The sequence below is a fragment of the Diaphorina citri genome, unplaced genomic scaffold, assembly GCF_000475195.1.
Source record: "Diaphorina citri unplaced genomic scaffold, Diaci psyllid genome assembly version 1.1 scaffold742, whole genome shotgun sequence".
In the NCBI taxonomy this organism is placed as follows: domain Eukaryota; kingdom Metazoa; phylum Arthropoda; class Insecta; order Hemiptera; family Psyllidae; genus Diaphorina; species Diaphorina citri.
In genome coordinates, this window is record NW_007378175.1 from 48460 (window position 1) to 75837 (window position 27378).

A 27378-nucleotide genomic window follows, 5' to 3' on the forward strand; every position below is an offset into this window, starting at 1 on the left:
GAGTGTGGATTCTGTGGATTATTTGGGACACCAAAGAAGGCTTCTGGATTTCTGCATTTTCTTTCCTTTGTAGCCAAAAGGGTGATTCTGGCTCTGATTCTTAAAAGTCTTTGCCTTCGTTTATAGATGAGAGCCTGAACAAATAGAAATTCAACAGGTGGTAGATGAAGAAAATTCACAGGGTTGCTTAACTTCAGTGATATATCAGGAACTGGTGCTTTCAACGTATTATCGCCGAACAGGTGGTTTTTGGTAAGTTATTAAATTCACCCAACTTTCATTTGTTCCATTTTTACAACCATTTGGCTTTGGACACCAAGATGATAGCCTAGAAACATTTGGGAAGAGAAGAGAACCTTTTAACCTGAATTTTATTAACAACATTCAAAGTGTTTCCTAGTGTTTGGAGTGTTCTTTCAATTAATTAATTTCTCTAAATTTTCAGGCCACTATCCCCACATCTTCAGACAAATGATTGTATCACATCATTGGGTCTGGCAGATAAGCAATAAAAGAAACCAGAATGCATGAATTATTTACTCAAGTCCTTAGCAATAAGGATCTATCAAAGGTAAAGTATTGTATGATCTAAAATTACAAGAATCAACAGAGATTTCCTTCTCTCTCTCTGTTGACTTCATTTTGTTTACTCAAGTCCTTAGCAATAAGGATCTATCAAAGGTAAAGTATTGTATGATCTAAAATTACAAGAATCAACAGAGATTTCCTTTTGATGTTGACTTCATTTTTCTAATGCCCATTGTAGAAGTGTAAACACTTGCTTACTAAACAGGTAATCAATCACCAAAAAACTAATGGTATGGTATCTATACTTAACTGAAATTACTTTCCCATTTATTTTTGATATCTGTACCTATTTAAACCCATCCGCTCACCATTAGGTACATATGGTAAATATTCATTTATTTTCAAAATACTTTTTATACTTATCGTGCGGTTTTGGTGTGTCTAGGCCTTAATGCTCATTGTAGGAGTGTAAACACTTGCCTACCAAATAGGTAATCAATCACCAAAAAACTAATGGTACAGTATCTATACTTAACTGAAATAACTTTTCCATTTAATTTTGATATCTGTACCTATTTAAACCCATCCGCTCACCATTAGGTAGGTATGGTAAATATTCATTTATTTTCAAAATACTTTTTTATATTTACAGGCTGGGGACCTGTTTTCAGTGCCAGACTCTAGCATCATTAATGATTTGACAGAAGTGGTCACAAAAATCTCTGAGATTACCAGTCTTCCTGATTATGTGAATAATAACAATGATCAGAGTGTTGTTGAGATCTGCATCACTAGGGTTACCTCAGCTATCAGGTAAGGCCGTCCTTTGAAAGTTAGTGTCTCATTGACCTACTTTGCTCATAACTTTGTTTTTCTCAAATAAGGCCAGCCACTCACTGTCAGGCAAACCTGATCAGGTCTACCTGGTAGCTACTCATTGTCCTCATGAGGCTGAGCGCACCCAAACTCCAAGCACAGAGCCGAAAAAACTTTGACCCCTCCAGGAATCAAACCTGGGACCTCCAATGTGCAAGCCTAGTGTGATAGGTACAGAGGAAGTATGTAGCCTAATTATGTAGGTACCAATGATATAATTGAAGTCAAATAAAACATTGCCCACATATTACAAAATTACAATGAAACATTGAGAAAATAAAACCTCCCACCCTTTCTCTCCTCCCTCTCTCAATGTTAACAACATGGAGTATTTCTCACCTGAAATGACCGAGTCTATGATGAGCTGGATATGTTGTGACAGAAGGGGAGCATTATGAATGACAGCAAGAGATAAATATGATGCCATGTTCCTTGATAGCTCTCGATTGCCTTTGTGAAGAAGCTTGACTGCCACGGGCAGTGCACGCTTCATAACATCCTTCTTGTTGTAATTCTGTGGGTTTCAGATGGAAATGTCAATTCCTTTAGTACAGTAAGTAAGGGTAGGTACTTGTTCAGAAATCACATTAATGGAAAATTGCTACAAAAAGGAACTATCACAAATGAACAGTCAGTCTTATTATAGGGTTAAGTTAAACGCAAAAAGGAGCTTTATTTTTCATTATAATGGCTTTTAAATAATTATGTAAGTAAGTCATCATTATGAAAAAGCATGAGTTGTCCACTGCTGGGCCCACCAACTAAATGGCCCAATAATGATTTACCTACTTCATCTTGGGAGTTCTACAACCATAAGAGATGGTTGAGTAATGAGTAGAAGAGCACCTTTAAAAAAATTAATATAAAGTTGAAGATTGAAATTTGAAATTCAGTAAAACATACAAAACATTTACCTAGCCATTTAAGAACATGGAGTATTTCTCACCTGAAATGACCGAGTCTATGATGAGCTGGATATGTTGTGACAGAAGAGGAGCATTATGAATGACAGCAAGAGATAAATATGATGCCATGTTCCTGGATAGCTCTCGGTTGCCTTTGTGAAGAAGCTTGACTGCCACGGGCAATGCACGCTTCATAACATCCTTCTTGTTGTAATTCTGTGGGTTTCAAATGGAAATGTCAATTCCTTTAGTACAGTAAGTAAGGGTAGGTACTTGTTCAGAAATCACATTAATGGAAAATTGCTACAAAAAGGAACTATCACAAATGAACAGTCAGTGTTATATTATAGGGTTAAGTTAAACGCAAAAAGGAGCTTTATTTTTCATTATCATGGCTTTTAAATAATTATCTAAGTAAGTCATCATTATGAAAAAGCATGAGTTTTCCACTGCTGGGCCCACCAACTAAATGGCCTAATAATGATTTACCTACTTCATCTTGGGAGTTCTACAACCATAAGAGATGGTTGAGTAATGAGAATAAGAGCACCTTTAAAAAAATTAATATAAAGTTGAAGATTGAAATTTGAAATTCAGTAAAACATACAAAACATTTACCTAGCCATTTAAACATACAAGTGTGATTAACCTAGTGTTAAAATACTTTAAAGGGGGAGAAACATTGAAGAAAGATATTTAGAACTTGTTTTGTTCTTACCAAGAAAATGCATGATATAATATCTGAGGATATCTTAGCATGAGGAGGGTCTTCATCTTTAGCATAATTACCCAAACCACTTTTAATTCCACACTTTTTACACTCTGTGTGAAAAAAAAAAATGGGGGGCAAGAGGAAGAACTGAATAAGCCACAGATACCAACCTTGTTTTGAGAAGTTATTTTGTGGGTAAGTCCGTTCTTCCTCTTGGCCCTTCAAATGTACTGCTTACAATCTGTGCATCGAGAAAGAACTGACCATCAAAAATTTCAGTCTATTACATAACTTTCCTCCCTATAAGTAAGCATTGGGAGTGCAGTCATTATGGAATATGCCAAAGGACCTCTGCAGTGCAAACTTGTGATTGATACCTACACACTTGGCTATGAAGGCTTGGCTTTTTCATACATTTTTGCAATCATCTTGTAAAATGAGGGGTCAAGAGGAAGAATGGAATAAGCCACATAGGTATACCTCGTTTTGAGAAGTTAAGTTTAGGCACAGCATGCAGAGCAATTAAAGTTCAGGCGTTACACACAAAGGTACAGAATTATTGGAGAATTGGTTCTGATTTTTCAGCAAGGAATGGAGAGTGCAGTCTTTTTTATGGAATATGCCAAGGGACCTCTGCAGTGCAAACTTGTGATTGATACCTACACACTTGGCTATGAAGGCTTGGCTTTTTCATACATTTTTGCAATCATCTTGTCACCCATCCAAATCTCTGCTTGTGGCTATCAAACAGCACTCACTTTATCAATAAAAAGAAATAGGTAAGTACAAATCTAGGTAGGCATAGGCATATTATTAAAGATATTTCATACATTACCTATTCCAAGTAAGGCACCAAACTATGAAGTTGAAGTTAGATTTTCAGGTTTTCTCGTTTTCTAGAGTTACAATAAATTTAAATGTAATTTAGACTTGAATTAATTGGCATAATTGCTACTATTTTAAAGAAGAAAATCAGAAATAGTGATGGGCCGAGTGAATGATTTTACTCGAGTGGACTCGAGTTTGACTTCACTCGAGTCCACTCGATTATTATTTTGTTCCATATCATTTGTCTGAAGATTTGGGGATAGTGGCCTGAAAATTTAGAGAAATTAATTGAAAGAACACTCCAAACACTAGGAAACACTTTGAATGTTGTTAATAAAATTCAGGTTAAAAGGTTCTCTTCTCTTCCCAAATGTTTCTAGGCTATCATCATCTTGGTGTCCAAAGCCAAATGGTTGTAAAAATGGAACAAATGAAAGTTGGGTGAATTAACTTACCAAAAACCACCTGTTGAATTTCTATTTGTTCAGGCTCTCATCTATAAACGAAGGCAAAGACTTTTAAGAATCAGAGCCAGAATCACCCTTTTGGCTACAAAGGAAAGAAAAAGGATAATCCAAAAATCCAGAAGCCTTCTTTGGTGTCCCAAATAATCCACAGAATCCACACTCTACACTCTATCCTATCCACAAATTAATCCAAATCTAGCAAATTCCAAGAGAAGTTGTGACAACCTAGCACTAGCACTGTACAAATCGTGAAAATCAAACGTAATCTTGCTAGATTTCAGCTAGATTTGGAATTACCGTACGGAGGTGTTGAACAAAATTTTACCGTACACATAAATATTGCACATTGCATACATAATGTTTTGAAGGGGAACTGAAAGAAGTTGTGACAACCTAGCACTGACTGTACATTCTGTAATCTGTAGCTGTACAAATCGTGAAAATCAAACGTAATCTTGCTAGATTTCAGCTAGATTTGGAATTACCGTACTCAGGTCCAGAATTACCGTACGGAGGTGTTGAACAAAATTTTACCGTACACATAAATATTGCACATTGCATACATAATGTTTTGAAGGGGAACTGAAGTTTCTCCAGATTTCCCGAGAGTCAACTGTCGAGCAAATCCGTGTCTGCCTTGTAAGCACTAGGTCGCGGATTCGAATCCCGCCCGGGGCGGATTTAATCCTAATCGGAAAGGCTGACTTTCTTCTATCCAGTCTTTCTTAGCTCTTCGCTTTCGGGATAAGACCTTAGCAGTTAGAGTTCCATCCATCAAACGTCTTGAGAAAAAAAAGTAATAATAAAAAAATAGAGGAGTTCTAGATAAACTTAGCTTTCAATAGTTACGGTTATGTAGAGATAAACAGAGTCCCTAAAGTTGAGCGGAAAAAACTGTTAGAATTTAACATAGTAAAATAATAGTATGTAGATATTTATGTATATTGATTTCAAAAATAACAATTTAGATGTAGGTATTATGTAGGACGTAGGTAGATAAGTACCTATAAAATCTTGCTGCAGGTGTAAAGTTTAGAGACAAAAATAAGTACTTTGAACAAATCTATGAATGTATTAGGTACCTAACACTACTTAGGTATACGCCAGTAGAGCACACAAAGATAAAATCCTAAAAATAGGGTCTAAGATCTAAAACCTTCAAAAAATCTAAAACTATGAGAAAAAGAAAAAAGTTTGAAGGACAAGGCAAAGAGATTAAATGAAACCTGTTAAAAAGAAGGAATGTGCTTGGTCACTAATTCAATATAAATAATATCTATAGTAGGTATGAGGAAATTTTACTTAACCTATCGTTACAATATTGAGTTGTGAACTGAAAGGTCTAAAATCCTTTTTACTTTCTATTACCTTTACTTTTTATTATAAATTATAACCTACCTAACATGGAAATAATAAACAAAAGTTACGGTAGGAAGTATGTACCTATTAGGAAAGCTTTTGATTTTCAATTAAAAAAACATTCTCGTATGAAATATACACATCACAGGACACCCATGCATAAATATTAATGTCCATATTCTCAGTACTTGTGCAACTTTCATCCTTCACTCGGATACTTCAATGAGGATGAAAATTGGAAGTAGCACCATCCACACAGATCAATTTCTCCAGCGGTATACACGACAATTCTCCTCCAGTTGTTAGATTCAACTCTTCCATCTGTTTGCTGGCTATCTTCTCTTTCCGTTCTGTCCGTTGTAGTTCCGCCTCCTGTGCCCGCTTCTCTTTCAACTTGAGTGAGAACACAGCTATACTCTTGGCGCGTTTCATGAACAAGTTCTTCACTTTCTGTCGCTTGCTGAGAGGCGCGTTAGGAAGAGAAGAGGAAGGGAGAGGTAGGGTCTCTGAAGAGAGGGAGGTATCACTACCGGAGGTTTCTGATTGCTTCTGATCATATTGGAACTTCTGATGCCAATGTGGCGGTGATTGTATGTTCATGGCTGACAGGGAGAGGTTATCCTTCCGTTGTGCTCCCGAGGCGGAGGGTAGACAGTCTGTACTCTTGATGACAGAGTTGTCTAGTTCCGAGATACGTCTGGCCATGGGGTCTAGCTTGAAGCGACGCATCCACTCCATGCCATGACTAATGGTCATGTGATTTAGATTAATGTGCTTGGGCTTGCTTAGTTTTGGTGAGGATGATGATGGATCGACAGATTTGGGTGGAGATGAAGATAAGGACGGTTTGTTATCAGGTTTCTGAGAGAGGACTGATTCTTTGTCAGGTTTTGGACATGATTCTGACAAGGTTTCAGGTTCCTGAGAGAGGACTGATTCCTCGTTGGGCTTTGTGTCTGGTTGGTGTTCAGGTTTCTCTTCGGCACAAAAGATGATGAGTTCCTCTCGTTCATGGGGTAGGAGAGGGATATCATTAGGATCTATTGAGTCAGCAGGGAGAGGAGAGATGGTGAATCTGAAACATAAAATGTAATCATTTGAAAATGTTTCATGTGTTTGTGAAACTGCAGCTTCTCACGAACCCCCACCACCATCATAATGAGTAGAGGGTACCCACACCTATGTAGGTTGATGTGTACCATTACTACTGAGTTCTAAACACACTCAGTAACCACCTTTTGAAAAAATTCAGTACTTTAGTGCCTTGAGGTAAAAATTCAGTACCTTTTGGACTGTACTGCACTCTGATAAGCCGCCAAAATTTAAAAGTTGCTTTTGTTAATCTTTTGTCCGCCATTCCGCAATGCATTTTCGCGTACCCCCGGAGGGTTTCTCACGTACTCCCGGTTGAGAATCGCTGCCTTAGATCCTTACCTCCCTACTGAAGTATTAGACGCTACATGATGTACACTAGTACCGCCAGTTCCGCCATTGTCCGCTAGGCCAGGAGTTACTGCAGTGGAGGATATTCGACTCAGAGCCTCACGTCGTGCAAATTCCACCTTGGCCATTTCAGTGGCAACCCAGTCAGGAAGATCTGGGATAACACACGAGATGATAAACCGCACTGCAAACATGATGTGCTGCGAACAAGAGTTAGAAAAACACAGTTTTAGAACGAAGAGTTATACAGTGGTTTTTCTCTCTCTCTCTCTCTCTCCCTCTCTCCCTCTCTCTCTCTCTCTCACTCTTCAAAAAGATGAATGTTTCACCACCGCGCTGTTTTTATTTAACATCAATGAAACAACGGCTACATTAGACTCCTATGGTCTGGGTCCTAGCATGTCCATCTCGTAGTAAGCTCGTCCTCTCTCTCTCACTCTCTTCAAAAAGATGAATGTTTCACCGCCGGGCTGTTTTTATTTAACATCAATGAAACAACGGCTACATTAGACTCCTATGGTCTGGGTCCTAGCATGTCCATCTCGTAGTAAGCCTCTTGATATAACTCGTGTTGTTACCGCTGGCTCCCGATTTCACTAAAATCGGACGGACGCATAGACTTACCTCCAAGGCGACAATAAGGAGTATGGTCTGAGTACGAGACATCTCTGGGAACATTCGATGCACTTGACCACAAAAAGATGAATGTTTCACCGCCGAGCTGTTTTTATTTAACATCAATGAAACAATGGCTACATTAGACTCCTATGGTCTGGGTCCTAGCATGTCCATCTCGTAGTAAGCTCGTGTTGTTACAGCTGGCTCCCGATTTCACTAAAATCGGACGCATAGACTTACCTCCAAGGCGACAATAAGGAGTATGGTCTGAGTACGAGACATCTCTGGAAACATTCGATGCACTTGACCACTGAGACCTATGAGAGCACAGTTGACTAGGACGGACACCAGACTCATCACTTCCATGCCATTCTGAAACAAAGCCGTTTTTTATTATTCCTCTCTGTGGCACTTTCGCCAAGGAGATATGAATTTCCAAACAGTAAAGAACCAGGGAGATTCTCCAAATTTTCGAAGTCCACTGTACAGTAAAGACGCATAAATAAAGTCCAAGAGACTTATTCGTAATAAACTAACTCTAAGTAACTAAAAATCGTTGGTATTACAATGGATTCCAGCTCATTGAGAACCGACGGGAATGCTGACTTACTTAATAGCTATTTTTTTTTTTTAAAGGATGAATGGTTTCACTGCCGTTTTATTTTGTAGTAATAAAACAACTGCTACATTAGACGCATGTGGCATGTGTCGTAGCATGTCCTCTATATTTCTAGTCTTCGTCCTGGCAGGGCAGCAAGGATTATTCGAATGACTCACTCACCTGCCACATGCCAATGTTAGGAATGCGTTGGCCAAACGGTCGCTGGAATATGAAGCACAACTTGAACGCATCACTACGTAACTAGCTTGGCGAAATATTTTAATTTTGTTCCAGTACGAAGGAACATTCGCCGATCATCTGGAAATGTTTATTCAGCTAGGCTACGTGGTGCTATTCTCCTGTGCATTCCCTCTAGCTGCCCTGTGTGCCCTACTCAACAATCTAATAGAGATCCGTAGTGATGCGTTCAAGTTGTGCTTCATATTCCAGCGACCGTTTGGCCAACGCATTCCTAACATTGGCATGTGGCAGGTGAGTGAGTAATTCGAATAATCCCTTGCTGCCCTGTCAGACCGAAGACTAGAAATATCCCCCGATTCTTGGGCCAGCCAGTCACTATCAAGTAGACCTGACAGGTACACCTGATCAGGTCCGCCTGTCAGGTCTACCTGATACCTGATGAGCACACACACTATCAAGTAGACCTTACAGATATGGCTGAAAAAGTTCGCCTCTCAGGTCTACCTGATAACTGATAGTGAGTAGCTGGCCTTAGCTATGAAGTCAGCATTCTCATTGCCCGTTATTGGCATGTGGCAGGTGAGTGAGTCATTCGAATAATCCCTTGTTACCCTGTCAGACCGAAGACTAGAAATATCCCCCGATTCTTGGGCCAGCCAGTCACTATCAAGTAGACCTGATCAGGTGTCACCTGATCAGGTCCGCCTGTCTGGTCTACCTGATACCTGATGAGCACACACACTATCAAGTAGACCTTAGAGATACGGCTGAAAAAGTTCGCCTCTCAGGTCTACCTGATAACTGATAGTGAGTAGCTGGCCTTAGCTATGAAGTCAGCATTCTCATTGCCCGTCGGTTCACAATGGTTTAGAATCCATTGTAAGAGCAATAATTTTTACTTAGAGTTAGTTTATTCTGATTAAAGGTGTCTCCACACATGATCGACGGCCCCGTCGATCGACGTTGTTTTGTGAATCGACTAATGTTGTTATGTTGTTTCAGAATGGCATGGAAGTGATGAGTCTGGTATCCGTCCTAGTCAACTGTGCTCTCATAGGTCTCAGTGGTCAAGTGCATCGAATGTTCCCAGAGATGTCTCGTACTCAGACCATACTCCTTATTGTCGCCTATTGTATGATCTAAAATTACAAAAGAATCAACAGAGATTTCCTTTTGATGTTGACTTCATTTTTCTAATGCTCATTGTAGGAGTGTAAACACTTGCCTACCAAATAGGTAATCATAATCAATCACCAAAAAACTAATGGTACAGTATCTATACTTAACTGAAATAACTTTTCCAATTAATTTTGATATCTGTACCTATTTAAACCCATCCACTCACCATTAGGTAAGTAGGTATGGTAAATATTCATTTATTTTCAAAATACTTTTTATATTTTCAGGCTGGGGACCTGTTTTCAGTGCCAGACTCTAGCATAATTAATGATTTGACCGAAGTGGTCACAAAAATCTCTGAGATTACCAGTCTTCCTGATTATGTGAATAATAACAATGATCAGAGTGTTGTTGAGATCTGCATCACTAGGGTTACCTCAGCTATCAGGTAAGGCCGTTGACCTACTTTGCTCATAACTTTGTTTTTCTCAAATAAGGCCAGCCACTCACTGTCAGGCAAACCTGATCAGGTCTACCTGGTAAGCACACATACTATCAGATAGACCTGACAGGGGGTGGTTGGTCTAAGTAGCCAATGGCATTTATGATTTTCTGGGGGTACACAACTACACAATCATGCAAGGATTCAATTAGGGGGGCCCCCAATGGGTCAAATAGTCTGACAGGAAGGGGTCAGTGTTTCAAGTATAGGCAGATATTTCTAGAATATTGCTACCTTTAGAGGTTCCAAAATTTAGGCATTTAGGTACTGAATTCTCAGCCCCCTCTCATGCTGCAGTGTGGGATAAATGCCAGTATACTTAGGTAGCCATGAGAATTTACTCAACAGTGAACTGTTAACTTGCCTAAGGCCAGCCATTCACTATCAGTTAGACCTGACAGGTACACCTGATCAGGTCTACCTGATCATCACACACACTATCAGGTAGACCTGACACCTGATCAGTTCTACCTGATAAAAGTCTCAGCCCCCTCCCATGCTGCAGTGTGGGATAAATGCCAGTGTACTTAGGTAGCCATGAGAATTTACTCAACAGTGAACAGTTAACTTGCCTAAGGCCAGCCATTCACTATCAGCTAGACCTGACAGGTACACCTGATCAGGTCTACCTGATCATCACACACACTATCAGGTAGACCTGACACCTGATCAGTTCTACCTGATAGTGAGTGGCTGGCCTAATAGTTCCCAATGTCACCAGAAAATCAATGTCCAAGTGACATTTGTCATGTCATGTCACTTGGACCATGACCTTAACAAGCGCACTGAAATAATCCATTCATATTTCAGAGAGACAGACTCTATTGAGCAACACGCAGAAGCTCTGGTGGGATTATTGGAATCCTGTTTGAATCACAACCTGAAGCCCTCGCCTAAAGATGAAGACCCTCCTCATGCTAAGATATCCTCAGATATTATATCATGCATTTTCTTGGTAAGAACAAAACAAGTTCTAAATATCTTTCTTCAATGTTTCTCCCCCTTTAAAGTATTTTAACACTAGGTTAATCACACTTGTATGTTTAAATGGCTAGGTAAATGTTTTGTATGTTTTACTGAATTTCAAATTTCAATCTTCAACTTTATATTAATTTTTTTAAAGGTGCTCTTATTCTCATTACTCAACCATCTCTTATGGTTGTAGAACTCCCAAGATGAAGTAGGTAAATCATTATTAGGCCATTTAGTTGGTGGGCCCAGCAGTGGACAACTCATGCTTTTTCATAATGAGGACTTACTTAGATAATTATTTAAAAGCCATGATAATGAAAAATAAAGCTCCTTTTTGTGTTTAACTTAACCCTATAATAACACTGACTGTTCATTTGTGATAGCTCCTTTTTGTAGCAATTTTCCATTAATGTTATTTCTGAACAAGTACCTACCTACCCTTACTTACTGTACTAAAGGAATTGACATTTCCATTTGAAACCCACAGAATTACAACAAGAAGGATGTTATGAAGCGAGCATTGCCCGTGGCAGTCAAGCTTCTTCATAAAGGCAACCGAGAGCTATCGAGGAACATGGCATCATATTTATCTCTTGCTGTCATTCATAATGCTCCTCTTCTGTCTCAACATATCCAGCTCATCATAGACTCGGTCATTTCAGGTGAGAAATACTCCATGTGGTTAACATTGAGAGAGAGAGAGAGAGAGAGAGAGAGAGAGAGAGAGGACAGAAAGGGTGGGAGGTTTTATTTTCTCAATGTTTCATTGTAATTTTGTAATATGTGGGCAATGTTTTATTTGTCTTCAATTATATCATTGGTACCTACATAATTAGGCTACATACTTCCTCTGTACCTATCACACTAGGCTTGCACATTGGAGGTCCCAGGTTTGATTCCTGGAGGGGTCAAAGTTTTTTCGGCTCTGTGCTTGGAGTTTGGGTGCGCTCAGCCTCATGAGGACAATGAGTAGCTACTTTAATCAAGTAGCAACCAGTGGCTGCATTACCAGAGTAAAAAGATTATTGAAAGATGGAAATTGAATGCAAAGAACGCACTTCGTAATGCTGTCTACAAAAGGTTATAAAAAGATCTGCTTTACCACAAAAAAGTTGATGATATAAATTGATTTTTACTTTCTTACTACAGTATAGCGAGCTACCAATCGGTCCAATTTTTTCTCTCTCCTACAGGCAAACTCAGTGATGCTGTCCACAAAAGTTTAGAAAAAGATCTTTGTGTTGCCACAAAGAGTTCATGATGTTAATTGATTTTCTGTTTTCTCCTACAGGCAATTATCCCCTATGTCGTGTTCTACCCCAGATCTATGCTGTCACCAAGGATCCTATACATGAGCATGCTATGGCCCTGGTATCTTTACTGCCTCAGTGTGATCTGAGTGAGAAGCTTGCTCTCCTGCAGCTGTTTGCACTGGTGGCTCACAATAAACCTCTGGTACGAACTGTTTAGAATAGAATATACCTTGTTTATCCTGCCAGAATAAGACTGAAAAGTCCCTTTACTCCCGCAGTTTAAACAAGGTCTTATGTATTCGGTACAAATTTGGGACTTCTTTTCTCGGGGAAGGGAAACGCGGAGGGAAGACAAAATTGATAGAGAGAACTGTAACTGCCAAGGTCTTATCATTCCGAAAGTGAAGGAAGAGAAAGCTAGCCGTTCCGAGAATGAACCTTATCTGTTTGAGATAAAATTCGTTCCGGGCGGGAATCGAACCATGTGACCTAGCGCTTACAAGGCAGACGCGCCACCCTCCTAGCTAACACGGCCGACCTTATAAACAGGAAATAGTAATTCTGGTTCAAAAAAATGTGTATAGTTGGACCTCTTTGAAAGACAATAGAAAAATAAAGTTCCTACTATTGTTTTCAGCTTTTGGAAGCAAGTCTGCCTCAGCTTTGCGAGTACTTGGCCACCAATTCCACTATTTTGGCCACCATGCAAATTTTCCTGCACTTGGCCGAAAAGAGACCCCAGCTCTTGGTGGACTATGTACCCAAATTGAAGCAAGCCAACGAGGGAAACGCGAATACACTGTGTGTTACTGTACAAGTTGTGGCTGCTGTAGGACGATTAAATAAGGTATGTGAAGTATAAGTATAATGCTTTGTAGAATAGAATATACCTTGTTTATCTTGCTCGAATGAGACTAAATAGTCCGTTTACCCCAGTAGTCTAAAGAAGGTCTCGTGTGTTTCATGGGTTTAACTGTACTGTAACAGTAAAAAGGGCATTGTAACAACGGAGGTCTGCCTTTTACCAATTCAGTTACTTATGCCTGCAATCAGCTTATTAGTTATTATTCAGCTTATTAGTTATTATTCTTACCTTTGAATTACAGTACAATTGTATGTTTATTTTACAGGATAAAGCCCAGGACGCGTTGAACTTTATCCTGGCTCATCTCCCCAAAGCTGACAGGTCAAGCCAGAGTGTTCTACTCCGGGAAGCGACACTGCTCTGCTCCACATATCCTGTACTCTGCACAGACAAGATGCTGGCTGAAGTTTGGCAGTGTAGTCGAAATAGGTACTACCATACGTCTACTTACTGTTAGGCCAGCCACTCACTATCAGGTAGACCTGATTAGGTGTCAAGTCTACCTGATAGTCAGCTCTACCTGATAGTGTGTGTCTTCATCAGGTATTGGTTAGACCTGACATTCGGATCTTTTCAGCCATAATTGTCAAGTCTACCTGACAGTGAATGGCTGGCCTTAGGATTTACTGATATCTTTTGAAGTGTCCTTTAGTAGATCTTGTTTAGGTCCTTTTTACTGCTCCATTTAACAAAGGGCTGCTTCGAAACAAAACGCCCTTTTTTCACAAAGGGAACTGTGACCAAACGGAGGTCTTATGTTCCCGAAATCGAAGAGAGGAGGGCAGGATAGGAGATGTGGAGATGGTCAGCCGTCCAGAGAAGGAACCTTTTCTGTTTAGGATAAAAATAGCCTGAGCGGAAATTGAACCCGCGACCCAGTGCCTACAAGGCAGACGCTCTACCTTTCGAGCTGACCAGACTGGCTCAGTTCTATTTATGTAAATCAAAACTTTCATGGGGGCGGTTTTCTTTGTACAGTTGTACAGTTCGGCCCCTATTTAAGGCCATAACTTTGAAAACCATTAATTTTGAAAAATTAAAGGAGTTCGCCATTCCCAGGACTTTACCTTTCGCCTGAGGTCGCTACAAGATCAACTTACTTTGAGTTAGGTGTATACGTATTGGTAGAGTGGGTGCTGATCACTGTCGAATTCTTGGTCTTGTAAATCCCCCCTCCACCTCCACTCGAAGGAGGAATATTATTGGTCGATTCCACGGACGAGGACTTGGTAGTGGGGGTCGCGGATTCGCATCCCCCCACAGTCACAATTGTCACGCCATTGTTGTTCGAGCTCTGGTTTACTTGAGCGCTGAAAAGAAAAAGATCCGAGGAATATGAAATGGGCCATCATATGAATTGAAATTTTCTACGCTTATTGGTTTAAAAACAGAACTGAGCCAGTCTGGTCAGCTCGAAAGGTAGAGCGTCTGCCTTGTAGGCACTGGGTCGCGGGTTCAATTTCCGCTCAGGCTATTTTTATCCTAAACAGAAAAGGTTCCTTCTCTGGACGGCTGACCATCTCCACATCTCCTATCCTGCCCTCCTCTCTTCGATTTCGGGAACATAAGACCTCCGTTTGGTCACAGTTCCCTTTGTGAAAAAAGGGCGTTTTTATCCTGCCCTCCTCTCTTCGATTTCGGGAACATAAGACCTCCGTTTGGTCACAGTTCCCTTTGTGAAAAAAGGGCGTTTTCTAGGCTATTTTTATCCTAAACAGAAAAGGTTCCTTCTCTGAACGGCTGACCATCTCCTATCCTGCCCTCCTCTCTTCGATTTCGGGATAAGACCTCCGTTTGGTCACAGTTCCCTTTGTGAAAAAAGGGCGTTTTGTTTCGAAGCAGCCCTTTGTTAAATGGAGCAGTAAAAAGGACCTAAACAAGATCTACTAAAGGACACTTCAAAAGATATCAGTAAATCCTAAGGCCAGCCATTCACTGTCAGGTAGACTTGACAATTATGGCTGAAAAGATCCGAATGTCAGGTCTAACCAATACCTGATGAAGACACACACTATCAGGTAGAGCTGACTATCAGGTAGACTTGACACCTAATCAGGTCTACCTGATAGTGAGTGGCTGGCCTAACAGTAAGTAGACGTATGGTAGTACCTATTTCGACTACACTGCCAAACTTCAGCCAGCATCTTGTCTGTGCAGAGTACAGGATATGTGGAGCAGAGCAGTGTCGCTTCCCGGAGTAGAACACTCTAGTAGACCTGACAGGTATGGCTGAAAAGGTCCGAACGTCAGGTCTACCCCTAATAGCTGATAAGGACACACACCATCAGGTAAAACTGACTGTATCAGATATACCTGACACCTGATCAGGTCTAACTGATAGTGAGTGGCTGGCCTTACAGTAAGTAGACGTATGGTCGTACCTATTTCGACTGCACTGCCAAACTTCAGCCAGCATCTTGTCTGTGCAGAGTACAGGATATGTGGAGCAGAGCAGTGTCGCTTCCGGTAGACCTGACAGGTATGGCTGAAAAGGTCCGAATGTCAGGTCTACCCAATACCTGATGAAGACACACACTTGACACCTAATCAGGTCTACCTGATAGTGAGTGGCTGACCAGTACGTAGACGTATGGTTGTACCTATTTCGACTGCACTGCCAAACTTCAGCCAACATCTTGTCTGTGCAGAGTACAGGATATGTGGAGCAGAGCAGTGTCGCTTCCCGGAGTAGAACACTCTGGCTTGACCTGTCAGCTTTGGGGAGATGAGCCAGGATAAAGTTCAACGCGTCCTGGGCTTTATCCTGTAAAATAAACATACAATTGTACTGTAATTCAAAGGTAAGAATAATAACTAATAAGCTGAATAATAACTAATAAGCTGATTGCAGGCATAAGTAACTGAATTGGTAAAAGGCAGACCTCCGTTGTTACAATGCCCTTTTTACTGTTACAGTACAGTTAAACCCATGAAACACACGAGACCGGTAAAAGGCAGACCTCCGTTGTTACAATGCCCTTTTTACTGTTACAGTACAGTTAAACCCATGAAACACACGAGACCCGTAAAAGGCAGACCTCCGTTGTTACAATGCCCTTTTTACTGTTACAGTACCCTTACAGTTACAGTACAGTTAAACCCATGATCATGAAACACACGAGACCTTCTTTAGACTGCTGAGGTAAACGGACTATTTAGTCTCATTCGAGCAAGATAAACAAGGTATATTCTATTCTACAAAGCATTATACTTATACTTCACATCCCTTTTGCGGGCCGGACCTCGAAAAATGTACGGTTCGGCCGTTATATCGGACCAAAATTCCGCTATTTAGGCCTATACAGGGAATAAGCTCAAAAGGAACTAGCGCTTCTCACGACTATACCTTTAGCCACAGGTCGCTCAAATTTTGCAGAGAGTTTCGATAATTTATAACGATCAAATGTGTCCGCGGGCCGGACCTCGAGAAATGTACGGTTCGGCCGGTATTTAACGCCAAAACTTTGAGAAAGCCAACTAGAGTGGCAACTCTATTTCTAAAGGAAGGGAAACTTACCTGCAATGAAAGAAACATGAGATGTATCCAGGCCCTAGGATGACGAGTACGAGTGGTAAATAGGGCGCGGGAGTATAAGCAATGCTCACCCCGGCCCTGACATGCAAAATGAAGCTTGGCCATCTTCTTCGCACGACGCTCTGCAAAAAGGACAAAATAGATTTTGATAGAGGTTTAACTACTAAGTTCTTTAGAACGACACTGTTTAGTTTACAGGGTTGAATGGTAAAGATTGCCTCTGGCAATAATGTCGCCCTTTGTTTGTATTTATTGGTGTATGTTTGTTTGTAATTAATTGTAATTATAACTGCTGAATTGCGAGACTGGAAGTGGAAGGCAAGCGAGGGAGAGGTAGACCAAAGAAGAAATGGGAAAATTGTATAAATGAAGATCTGCGTGAGAAGTCTCATTCGAGCAAGATAAACAAGGTATATTCTATTCTACAAAGCATTATACTTATACTTCACATACCTTATTTAATCGTCCCACATAGTCTCATTCGAGCAAGATAAACAAGGTATATTCTATTCTACAAAGCATTATACTTATACTTCACATACCTTATTTAATCGTCCTACAGCAGCCACAACTTGTACAGTAACACACAGTGTATTCGCGTTTCCCTCGTTGGCTTGCTTCAATTTGGGTACATAGTCCACCAAGAGCTGGGGTCTCTTTTCGGCCAAGTGCAGGAAAATTTGCATGGTGGCCAAAATAGTGGAATTGGTGGCCAAGTACTCGCAAAGCTGAGGCAGACTTGCTTCCAAAAGCTGAAAACAATAGTAGGAACTTTATTTTTCTATTGTCTTTCAAAGAGGTCCAACTATACACATTTTTTTGAACCAGAATTACTATTTCCTGTTTATAAGGTCGGCCGTGTTAGCTAGGAGGGTGGCGCGTCTGCCTTGTAAGCGCTAGGTCACATGGTTCGATTCCCGCCCGGAACGAATTTTATCTCAAACAGATAAGGTTCATTCTCGGAACGGCTAGCTTTCTCTTCCTTCACTTTCGGAATGATAAGACCTTGGCAGTTACAGTTCTCTCTATCAATTTTGTCTTCCCTCCGCGTTTCCCTTCCCCGAGAAAAGAAGTCCCAAATTTGTACCGAATACATAAGACCTTGTTTAAACTGCGGGAGTAAAGGGACTTTTCAGTCTTATTCTGGCAGGATAAACAAGGTATATTCTATTCTAAACAGTTCGTACCAGAGTATGTAGATATTTATGTATATTGATTTCAAAAATAACAATTTAGATGTAGGTATTATGTAGGACGTAGGTAGATACCTATAAAATCTTGCTGCAGGTGTAAAGTTTAGAGACAAAAATAAGTACTTTGAACAAATCTATGAATGCATTAGGTACCTAACACTACTTAGGTATACGCCAGTAGAGCACACAAAGATAAAATCCTAAAAATAGGGTCTAAGATCTAAAACCTTCAAAAAATCTAAAACTATGAGAAAAAGAAAAAAGTTTGAAGGACAAGGCAAAGAGATTAAATGAAACCTGTTAAAAAGAAGGAATGTGCTTGGTCACTAATTCAATATAAATAATCTACTTTGAACAAATCTATGAATGTATTAGGTACCTAACACTACTTAGGTATACGCCAGTAGAGCACACAAAGATAAAATCCTAAAAATAGGGTCTAAGATGTAAAACCTTCAAAAAATCTAAAACTATGAGAAAAAGAAAAAAAGTTTGAAGGACAAGGCAAAGAGATTAAATGAAACCTGTTAAAAAGAAGGAATGTGCTTGGTCACTAATTCAATATAAATAATCTACAAACAACCTCCGAAGCGAACTCACACTTGTTTGTTTAGGGGACGTTAAACAGAGAGTAGACCAGCGTCCAGCTGTGGGACTATAAACAAGGAGAACAGCCAACTCTAACCAGCCTACTAGCTAGCTGGATTCAGCTAGTTTTAAAAGGGTTCTCTCTGCTTTTAAAGAACAAGCACAAGTCCTCATGAAGGTTGACTGCGGTTCAGGACGAGCCTTGGCAAGAGACCATCACACCGGTGTATGACAGATACAAAATGTTGTTGTTGTTGTTGTTGTTGTTGTTGTTGTTGTTGTTGTTGTTGTTGTTGTTTTCAAATGTCGGGAACTTGGCCATTAGGTCATTCTCTCAGTCACAAAAAGACAGATACAAAAAGATTTTATCTTTCCTTTATTCTGCCGTCACCATTTGGCGAAAACTAAAGCCGCTAAAAGAACAACAACAATGTAATTTATGTAATATTGTTGTCTTCATTTCAGCCGCTTAACTCTAACCAGCCTACTAGCTAGCTGGGTTCAGCTAGTTTTAAAAGGGTGCTCTCTGCTTTTAAAGAACAAGCACAAGTCCTCATGAAGGTTGACTGCGGTTCAGGACGAGCCTTGGCAAGAGACCATCACTCCGGTGTATGGCAGATACAAAATGTTGTTGTTGTTGTTTTCAAATGTCGAGAACTTGGCCATTAGGTCATTCTCTCAGTCACAAAAAGACAGATACAAAAAGATATTATCTTTCCTTTATCCTGCCGTCACCATTTGGCGAAAACTAAAGCCGCTAAAAGAACAACAACAATGTAATTTATGTAATATTGTTGTCTTCATTTCAGCCGCAACCATCACACCGGTGTATGGCAGATCAGATACAAAATGTTGTTTTTGTTTTCAAATGTCGGGAACTTGGCCATTAGGTCATTCTCTCAGTCACAAAAAGACAGATACAAAAAGATTTTATCTTTTCTTTATTCTGTCGTCACCATTTGGCGAAAGCTAAAGCCGCTAAAAGAACAACAACAATATAATTTATGTAATATTGTTGTCTTCATTTCAGCCGCACTCTTTGCCATACAACCGCAGTGTGACTTCTATTCACGGCACGAGACATTAGAGCTTGAGATATGATGGACTGACTGAGTGGTGACCCTCCTCCCAGCGTACTAACAGGACGAGTATGTGTGTGCTGAATGTAGCGAGGTGTAACGATAACCGAATCATCACGCAATGCTGATCCACTACCACCCGAACCTCTGTGGAGGATATAAAGTCAGCAAATATTATTTGAGATACTGAGAGAACGCATTTTGTTAAAGAATTTAACAAAGGTTGAGTGCGAAGGGAATCCACTCGTAAAAGTAATGAGTAGAAGAGCACCTTTAAAAAAATTAATAAAAAGTTGAAGATTGAAATTTGAAATTCAGTAAAACATAGAAAACATTTACCTAGCCATTTAAACATACAAGTGTGATTAACCTAGTGTTAAAATACTTTAAAGGGGGAGAAACATTGAAGAAAGATACGAGACATTATAACGTGGCCGGAAATAAAGTAACCAGTGGAGGAGTTACTGTGACTACGAGTACTCGCTCTCCTAGCCCTACCAAGACTATCACGTGAGTATTTCAGTGAAACATCCGAATAGGAGTATTGTTAGGTCGCTAAACAAATTCTATTCCTAGACCTTACTAAACCAAACTAGCAAAGCAACAAAGAACCCCGAACAGAAGCAAAGAAGAATAAAAAGAAATAGATTTTTATCAGCCCTACGGTGCTGTCACTTTTGGGCCGTCTTTTGGTTTCGGCTGCAAAATTTTACGAGTTCATTCCCTTCGCACTCAACCTTTGTTAAATTCTTTAACAAAATGCGTTCTCTCAGTATCTCAAATAATATTTGCTGACTTTATATCCTCCCGTATTGTTAGGTCGCTAAACAAATTCTATTCCTAGACCTTACTAAACCAAGTTAGCAAAGCAACAAATAACCCCGAACAGAAGCAAAGAAGAATAAAAAGAAATAGATTTTTATCAGCCCTACGGTGATCACTTTTGGGCTGTCTTTTGGTTTCGGCTGCAAAATTTTACGAGTGGATTCCCTTCGCACTCAACCTTTGTTAAATTCTTTAACAAAATGCGTTCTCTCAGTATCTCAAATAATATTTGCTGACTTTATATCCTCCACAGAGGTTCGGGTGGTAGTGGATCAGCATTGCGTGATGATTCGGTTATCGTTACACCTCGCTACATTCAGCACACACATACTCGTCCTGTTAGTACGCTGGGAGGAGGGTCACCACTCAGTCAGTCCATCATATCTCAAGCTTTGAGTCAGTCCAGTGCAGCCAACCTACACTCCATAGCACGTACGTATAGATCTTATGTTTCGTTTATCTCCGTGGGTTTTTACTTTGTAGCTGTGTTCACACATGTCGACGCCGTCGATTGATATTCGATGGAGGTGAATATATGTTGTCGAAGCAGTGTACGGTTTCAGTCGACATCGATCGACGGGGTCGGCTATGGGTAGACGACACTCCTTTACGTTATTTTTTCTGCTTCCCCTTTCACTGGGAGAAGAGAGCACCGTAAAGTCGTTTGAGCCTCTATTACATGAGCCAACGATATAGGCGTTTTTTTAGAGAGATCTCTGGCTACAATGTAGAGAACTAGAGAGGTTTGCCAACTTAAAAGTCATAAATGTGGAAAAACTCCTGAACACAGACATTCCACTGTTGAAAATCCTCCTTAAAGTTCGCCATTTTTCCCTCTCTCAGGTCCTTTCAACAGCTCAAGTGTAACCCCTCGCCGTCACAATGCCAACACAAGTGTCACCATTATTAACAATAGCAATAGTAACGTCCCTGCCGCCAATAATTCCGCCATTGCTGCCGCCTCTCAGGTAAGCACTGTCCTTGTGGCCCCCATAAAATTCGTTCCGGGCGGGAATCGAACCATGTGACCTAGCGCTTACAAGGCAGACGCGCCACCCTCCTAGCTAACACGGCCGACCTTATAAACAGGAAATAGTAATTCTGGTTCAAAAAAATGTGTATAGTTGGACCTCTTTGAAAGACAATAGAAAAATAAAGTTCCTACTATTGTTTTCAGCTTTTGGAAGCAAGTCTGCCTCAGCTTTGCGAGTACTTGGCCACCAATTCCACTATTTTGGCCACCATGCAGATTTTCCTGCACTTGGCCGAAAAGAGACCCCAGCTCTTGGTGGACTATGTACCCAAATTGAAGCAAGCCAACGAGGGAAACGCGAATACACTGTGTGTTACTGTACAAGTTGTGGCTGCTGTAGGACGATTAAATAAGGTATGTGAAGTATAAGTATAATGCTTTGTAGAATAGAATATACCTTGTTTATCTTGCTCGAATGAGACTAAATAGTCCGTTTACCTCAGCAGTCTAAAGAAGGTCTCGTGTGTTTCATGATCATGGGTTTAACTGTACTGTAACTGTAAGGGTACTGTAACAGTAAAAAGGGCATTGTAACAACGGAGGTCTGCCTTTTACGAATTCAGTTATGCCTGCAATCTATTACCAATTACCCCTTGAATCAGCTTATTAGTTATTATTCTTACCTTTGAATTACAGTACAATTGTATGTTTATTTTACAGGATAAAGCCCAGGACGCGTTGAACTTTATCCTGGCTCATCTCCCCAAAGCTGACAGGTCAAGTCAGAGTGTTCTACTCCGGGAAGCGACACTGCTCTGCTCCACATATCCTGTACTCTGCACAGACAAGATGCTGGCTGAAGTTTGGCAGTGCAGTCGAAATAGGTACAACCATACGTCTACGTACTGGTCAGCCACTCACTATCAGTTAGACCTGATTAGGTGTCAAGTCTACCTGATAGAGTCAGTTCTATCTGATAGTGTGTGTCTTCATCAGGTGTTGGGTAGACCTGACATTCGGACCTTTTCAGCCATACCTGTCAGGTCTACCTGATAGTGAATCGCTGGCCTTAGGATTTACTGATATCTTTTGAAGTGTCCTTTAGTAGATCTTGTTTAGGTCCTTTTTACTGCTCCATTTAACAAAGGGCAAGCACTATTAAAATGTATTGTTTGTTGTTTTTTTTTTCACTCTTCTCTTTCAAACAAAGGTAAGAGTGGACTCAAGTACAGACTTAAATAGAGTAAGTAGACCTATGACATGATTTGTTCCCAATGTTGCGCGAGGTTGGTGTCCGGACGGGTGACCATTTGTGTAATCAAGTGCTGTTGGCTTTTCCCGGGCACACTCAGGCAGGGTGAGGTTAATGTAAGTAGGCGGATAGCTTGTCACCGAATGAAGGACAAAACCCCCGTCACCAAAGACCTTAGCAGTTATTCTTCTTCTTCTTTGCCTTATCCCACTCAAGTGGGGTCGGCACTTCGCGTCAGTCTCTTCCAGTCCGTTCTGTTATGCACCTCATTTCCGGACAGCCCCTTCTCACGCAGATCTTCATTTATACAATTTTCTATAAATAAGCACTATTATAATGTATTGTTTGTTGTTTTTTTCTCTCTTCTCTTTCAAACAAAGGTAAGAGTGGAATCAAGCACAGAATTAAATAGAGTTAAGTAGACCTATGACATGATTTGATCCCAATGTTGCGTGTGGTTAGTGTCCGGACGGGTGACCATTTGTGTAATCAAGTGCTGTTGGCTTTTCCCGGGCACACTCAGGCTGGGTGAGGTCAATGTGAGTAGGCGGGTAGCTTGTCACCGAATGGAGGGCAAAACCCCCGTCACTAAAGACCTTAGCAGTTGTAATTACAATTAATTACAAACAAACATACACCAATAAATACAAACAAAAGGCGACATTATTGCCAGAGGCAATCTTTACCATTCAACCAAATTACGTTGAAATGGCGGACTTTTCTAACGAAATTCCTGTGTGCGGAGTTCAGTGTGTAGGACTATTGGAACCTATTTTTACTTTCCTTATCCTATAGGAAGGAAAGTAATAAGTAATGTCGGTGGTGTAGTGGTCAAGGCGCTTGCCTGGTAAACAGGAGGGCGTGGGTTCAATCCCAGCCGAGGTATGAAATTTTATCCTCAATATAATTTGAGAATTTGACCACAATAATAGTAGTAGCCTACTACCTTTCGAGCTGACCAGACTGGCTCAGTTCTGTTTTTAAACCAATAAGCGTAGAAAATTTCAATTCATATGATGGCCCATTTCATATTCCTCGGATCTTTTTCTTTTCAGCGCTCAAGTAAACCAGAGCTCGAACAACAATGGCGTGACAATTGTGACTGTGGGGGGATGCGAATCCGCGACCCCCACTACCAAGTCCTCGTCCGTGGAATCGACCAATAATATTCCTCCTTCGAGTGGAGGTGGAGGGGGGATTTACAAGACCAAGAATTCGACAGTGATCAGCACCCACTCTACCAATACGTATACACCTAACTCAAAGTAAGTTGATCTTGTAGCGACCTCAGGCGAAAGGTAAAGTCCTGGGAATGGCGAACTCCTTTAATTTTTCAAAATTAATGGTTTTCAAAGTTATGGCCTTAAATAGGGGCCGAACTGTACAACTGTACAAAGAAAACCGCCCCCATGAAAGTTTTGATTTACATAAATTATCGAATCTCTCTGCAAAGTTTGAAACAAACAAATAAACAAATTAACGAACAAACAAACTCTTAAAAATTATCACTCACTTTTTTCAATAACCTCTTTGTATTGTGCGTTTTTCCTGCAGAAATCAAGATAGCAACAACAACTCAAGAATTAGACCTCGGATTGGTGCTGATAGTAGAAGTACATCCCGTCTCAATAGCTCAGCAGCTCATAGGTCCATGACACGACTCAATATAGGTAAGTAAATCTTTGTAGCGCAGTATTTAACACGGACCTGATCAGGCGTACCTGTTTAGGTCTACCTGATGAATAGGATATACCCTGTTTATACTGCCAGAATGAGACTGAAAAGTCCCTTTACTTCCGCAGTCTAAACAAGGTCTTATGTATTTGCTGCAAAATAGGTACAAAATGGCTGACCTTTAAGTGAGTCCTGATTTAACTCTAAATCCAATATATTGTGCTCTTTCATCTAAGTATTTGGCCTCAATAAAAGCAGACATAATTATAACGAAAAAAAAAAACATGTACCTCACTTTATAAATTCAAAATATCCTTTTTTTCCTTTTTCTAGCAAGCAGTAGTCGGCTCGGGTCAGTGGGGGGTCTTCACAAGAGTATGACCAGACTTAGCATTTGTGCTCTTTCATCTAAGTATTTGGCCTCAATAAAAGCAGACATAATTATAACGAAAAAAAAACATGTACCTCACTTTATAAATTCAAAATATCCCTTTTTTCCTTTTTCTAGCAAGCAGTAGTCGGCTCGGGTCAGTGGGGGGTCTTCACAAGAGTATGACCAGACTTAGCACAAGCAGTCACATAAATCAACCCCCATCCCAGTCACAACCCCAGCCGCCTGGACAACAGCAAGCGTCATCTCAGCAGGTGAGTCAACTAATCCAAGTTTACAAACAACCTCCAAAGCCAACTCACACTTATTTGGTTAGGGGACGTTAAACAGAGAGTAGACTAGCGTCCAGCTGTGGGACTATAAACAGGGAGGAGAACAGCTAACTCTAACCAGCCTACTAGCTAGCTGGGTTCAGCTAGTTTTAAAAGGGTTCTCTCTGCTTTTAAAGAATAAGCACAAGTCCTCATGAAGGTTGACTGCGGTTCAGGACGAGCCTTGGCAAGAGACCATCACACCGGTGTATGGCAGATACAAAATGTTGTTGTTGTTGTTGTTTTCAAATGTCGGGAACTTGGCCATTAGGTCATTCTCTCAGTCACAAAAAGACAGATACAAAAAGATTTTTCAACCGGAGAGTTTCTTCTTCTAAGACGTTGAGCACATTTGCCACACATTGGCGATAAAACAATTAAAGGACTGAGTTTGTACACATTTACTTATTTGTTGGTACACACACTTGGTAAAATCATTTTTAGTGATAAAACAATTCCCCTCCTTAGGATCAGGAAGCAGTGCTGAATGAATTACGACACAGCGGGTTCTGTGACGTATTCGAGTACGGGGTCAGTGGCGGAGGTAAGGAAGCATCCTGGGGATGTTTCCTCTGCAACCATCCAGAGCGGGCTGTGGGGTTCCTGCAGGACTCGCATCCTGTCATAGAAGGACAACTCAAGGAGAAGAAGGGGAGGTGGAAGATATTCAAGCGCTGGCGCACTCGCTACTTTACGCTCTCCGGAGCCCATTTGTCATACAAAGGCTCGGTAAGTAATAATAATAGAATAGAATATACCCTGTTTATACTGCCAGAATGAGACTGAAAAGTCCATTTACTCCCGCAGTATAAACAAGGTCTTATGTATTTGGTACCAAATAGGTGTAAATTTTATAAATATGGCCTAGTTATCTTTGAGGGTAGTGCGTCTGCCTGATAAAGCGCTAGGTTGCGTTTTGAATCGCCGCAAACTGAAAAACAAGTAAGGTTCGGTCTCGGAACGGCTGCCTTTCTCCTATCCTGTCCTCCTCTTTTCGATTTCGGGACCTCCGATGTTACAGTTTCCTCTATCAAACCTCTTTAAAATAAAACGGATATTTCTACCCATTTCCCGATTTTGAATATTTGGACCGATTGCAATACTTTCTCATTACTAGTATAACTTCGCTATACTTTAGTAATGTCACAAAGATCTAACCAATTCGCAGTGACCAAGGACGTTTATTAAAGCCGATGGCCCTACTTATACCAATACTTTAGTAAGTGAAAATCCGGTTTATCTCTCACGTTTCAGAAAGAGGACAAACAAGAGACGCCGATCGACGTTCATCGCATACGAAGTGTCAAAGAGATCTAACCAATTCGCAGTGACCAAGGACGTTTATTAAAGCCGATGGCCCTACTTATACCAATACTTTAGTAATAGAAAGTGAAAATCCGGTTTATCTCTCACGTTTCAGAAAGAGGACAAACAAGAGACGCCGATCGACGTTCATCGCATACGAAGTGTCAAAGGATCTAACCAATTCGCAGTGACCAAGGACGTTTATTAAAGCCGATGGCCCTACTTATACCAATACTTTAGTAATAGAAAGTGAAAATCCGGTTTATCTCTCACGTTTCAGAAAGAGGACAAACAAGAGACGCCGATCGACGTTCATCGCATACGAAGTGTCAAAGTGAGCCGGGGTGCGCGCAATATTCCCAAAGCCTTCGAAATTTTCACCGGAGATGATTCGCTCATTTTGAAACCAAAGAACGGGAAGAATGCGGAACAGTGGGTTCAATGCTTGTCCGTGGTAGTGGCCCATTCCCAGGCGAAAGAAATGCCCACCCGCGGCTCTAGCCTTGTGCGTACCGCTGTGTAACGAGATAACCCGAGCGAGAAAAGGTAAGGTTAATGTTATACTCGTGGTTGAAGCTATAAGGTTCGATTTATCAATTTTATTATTGCTTTTGTCCAGCCTTGTGCGTACCGCTGTGTAACGAGTTAACCCGAGCGAGAAAAGGTAAGGTTAATGTTATACTCGTGGTTGAAGCTATAAGGTTCGATTTATCAATTTTATTATTGCTTTTGTCGGGCTATTAAAATTATCAGCCAGTTAAAACACATTTGAATCAATGCTAATTTGACAAGCCAATAAGGCGGCCTCTTTTTTTTATCCCTTGTGTGCCGCGTCCATTTTACATGACAAGTCAATAACTTTAACAGCCTGATAAATGCTATTGATAAACCGAACCTAAGTACGATAAAAATCATTGACATTATTTGGTTATTTTTAAGCTCTCAAGTTCAATACACGAAGCTCAGAAAGCAGCTTTTTGTATGAGCCCGTGCCGATTGGAGG

At 40.6% G+C, this 27378-nt stretch overlaps 1 protein-coding gene across 1 annotated transcript; it reads left to right on the forward strand.

Moving 5' to 3' along the window:
• LOC103511702 (protein melted) lies at positions 1–27364 on the forward strand. The gene is made up of 19 exons (XM_026825401.1): positions 1–157; positions 243–252; positions 446–571; positions 1181–1341; positions 10970–11114; positions 11619–11793; positions 12423–12586; positions 13022–13231; positions 13515–13678; positions 20723–20901; positions 21313–21437; positions 21647–21856; positions 22163–22326; positions 23750–23959; positions 24249–24364; positions 24877–25070; positions 25539–25799; positions 26656–26907; positions 27026–27364. The coding sequence occupies exons 3-18, from the start codon at positions 524–526 to the stop codon at positions 26896–26898; spliced, it is 2769 nt and encodes a 922-aa protein (XP_026681202.1). The 5' UTR covers positions 1–157; positions 243–252; positions 446–523; the 3' UTR covers positions 26899–26907; positions 27026–27364.
• Positions 27365–27378: the final 14 nt, after the last annotated feature.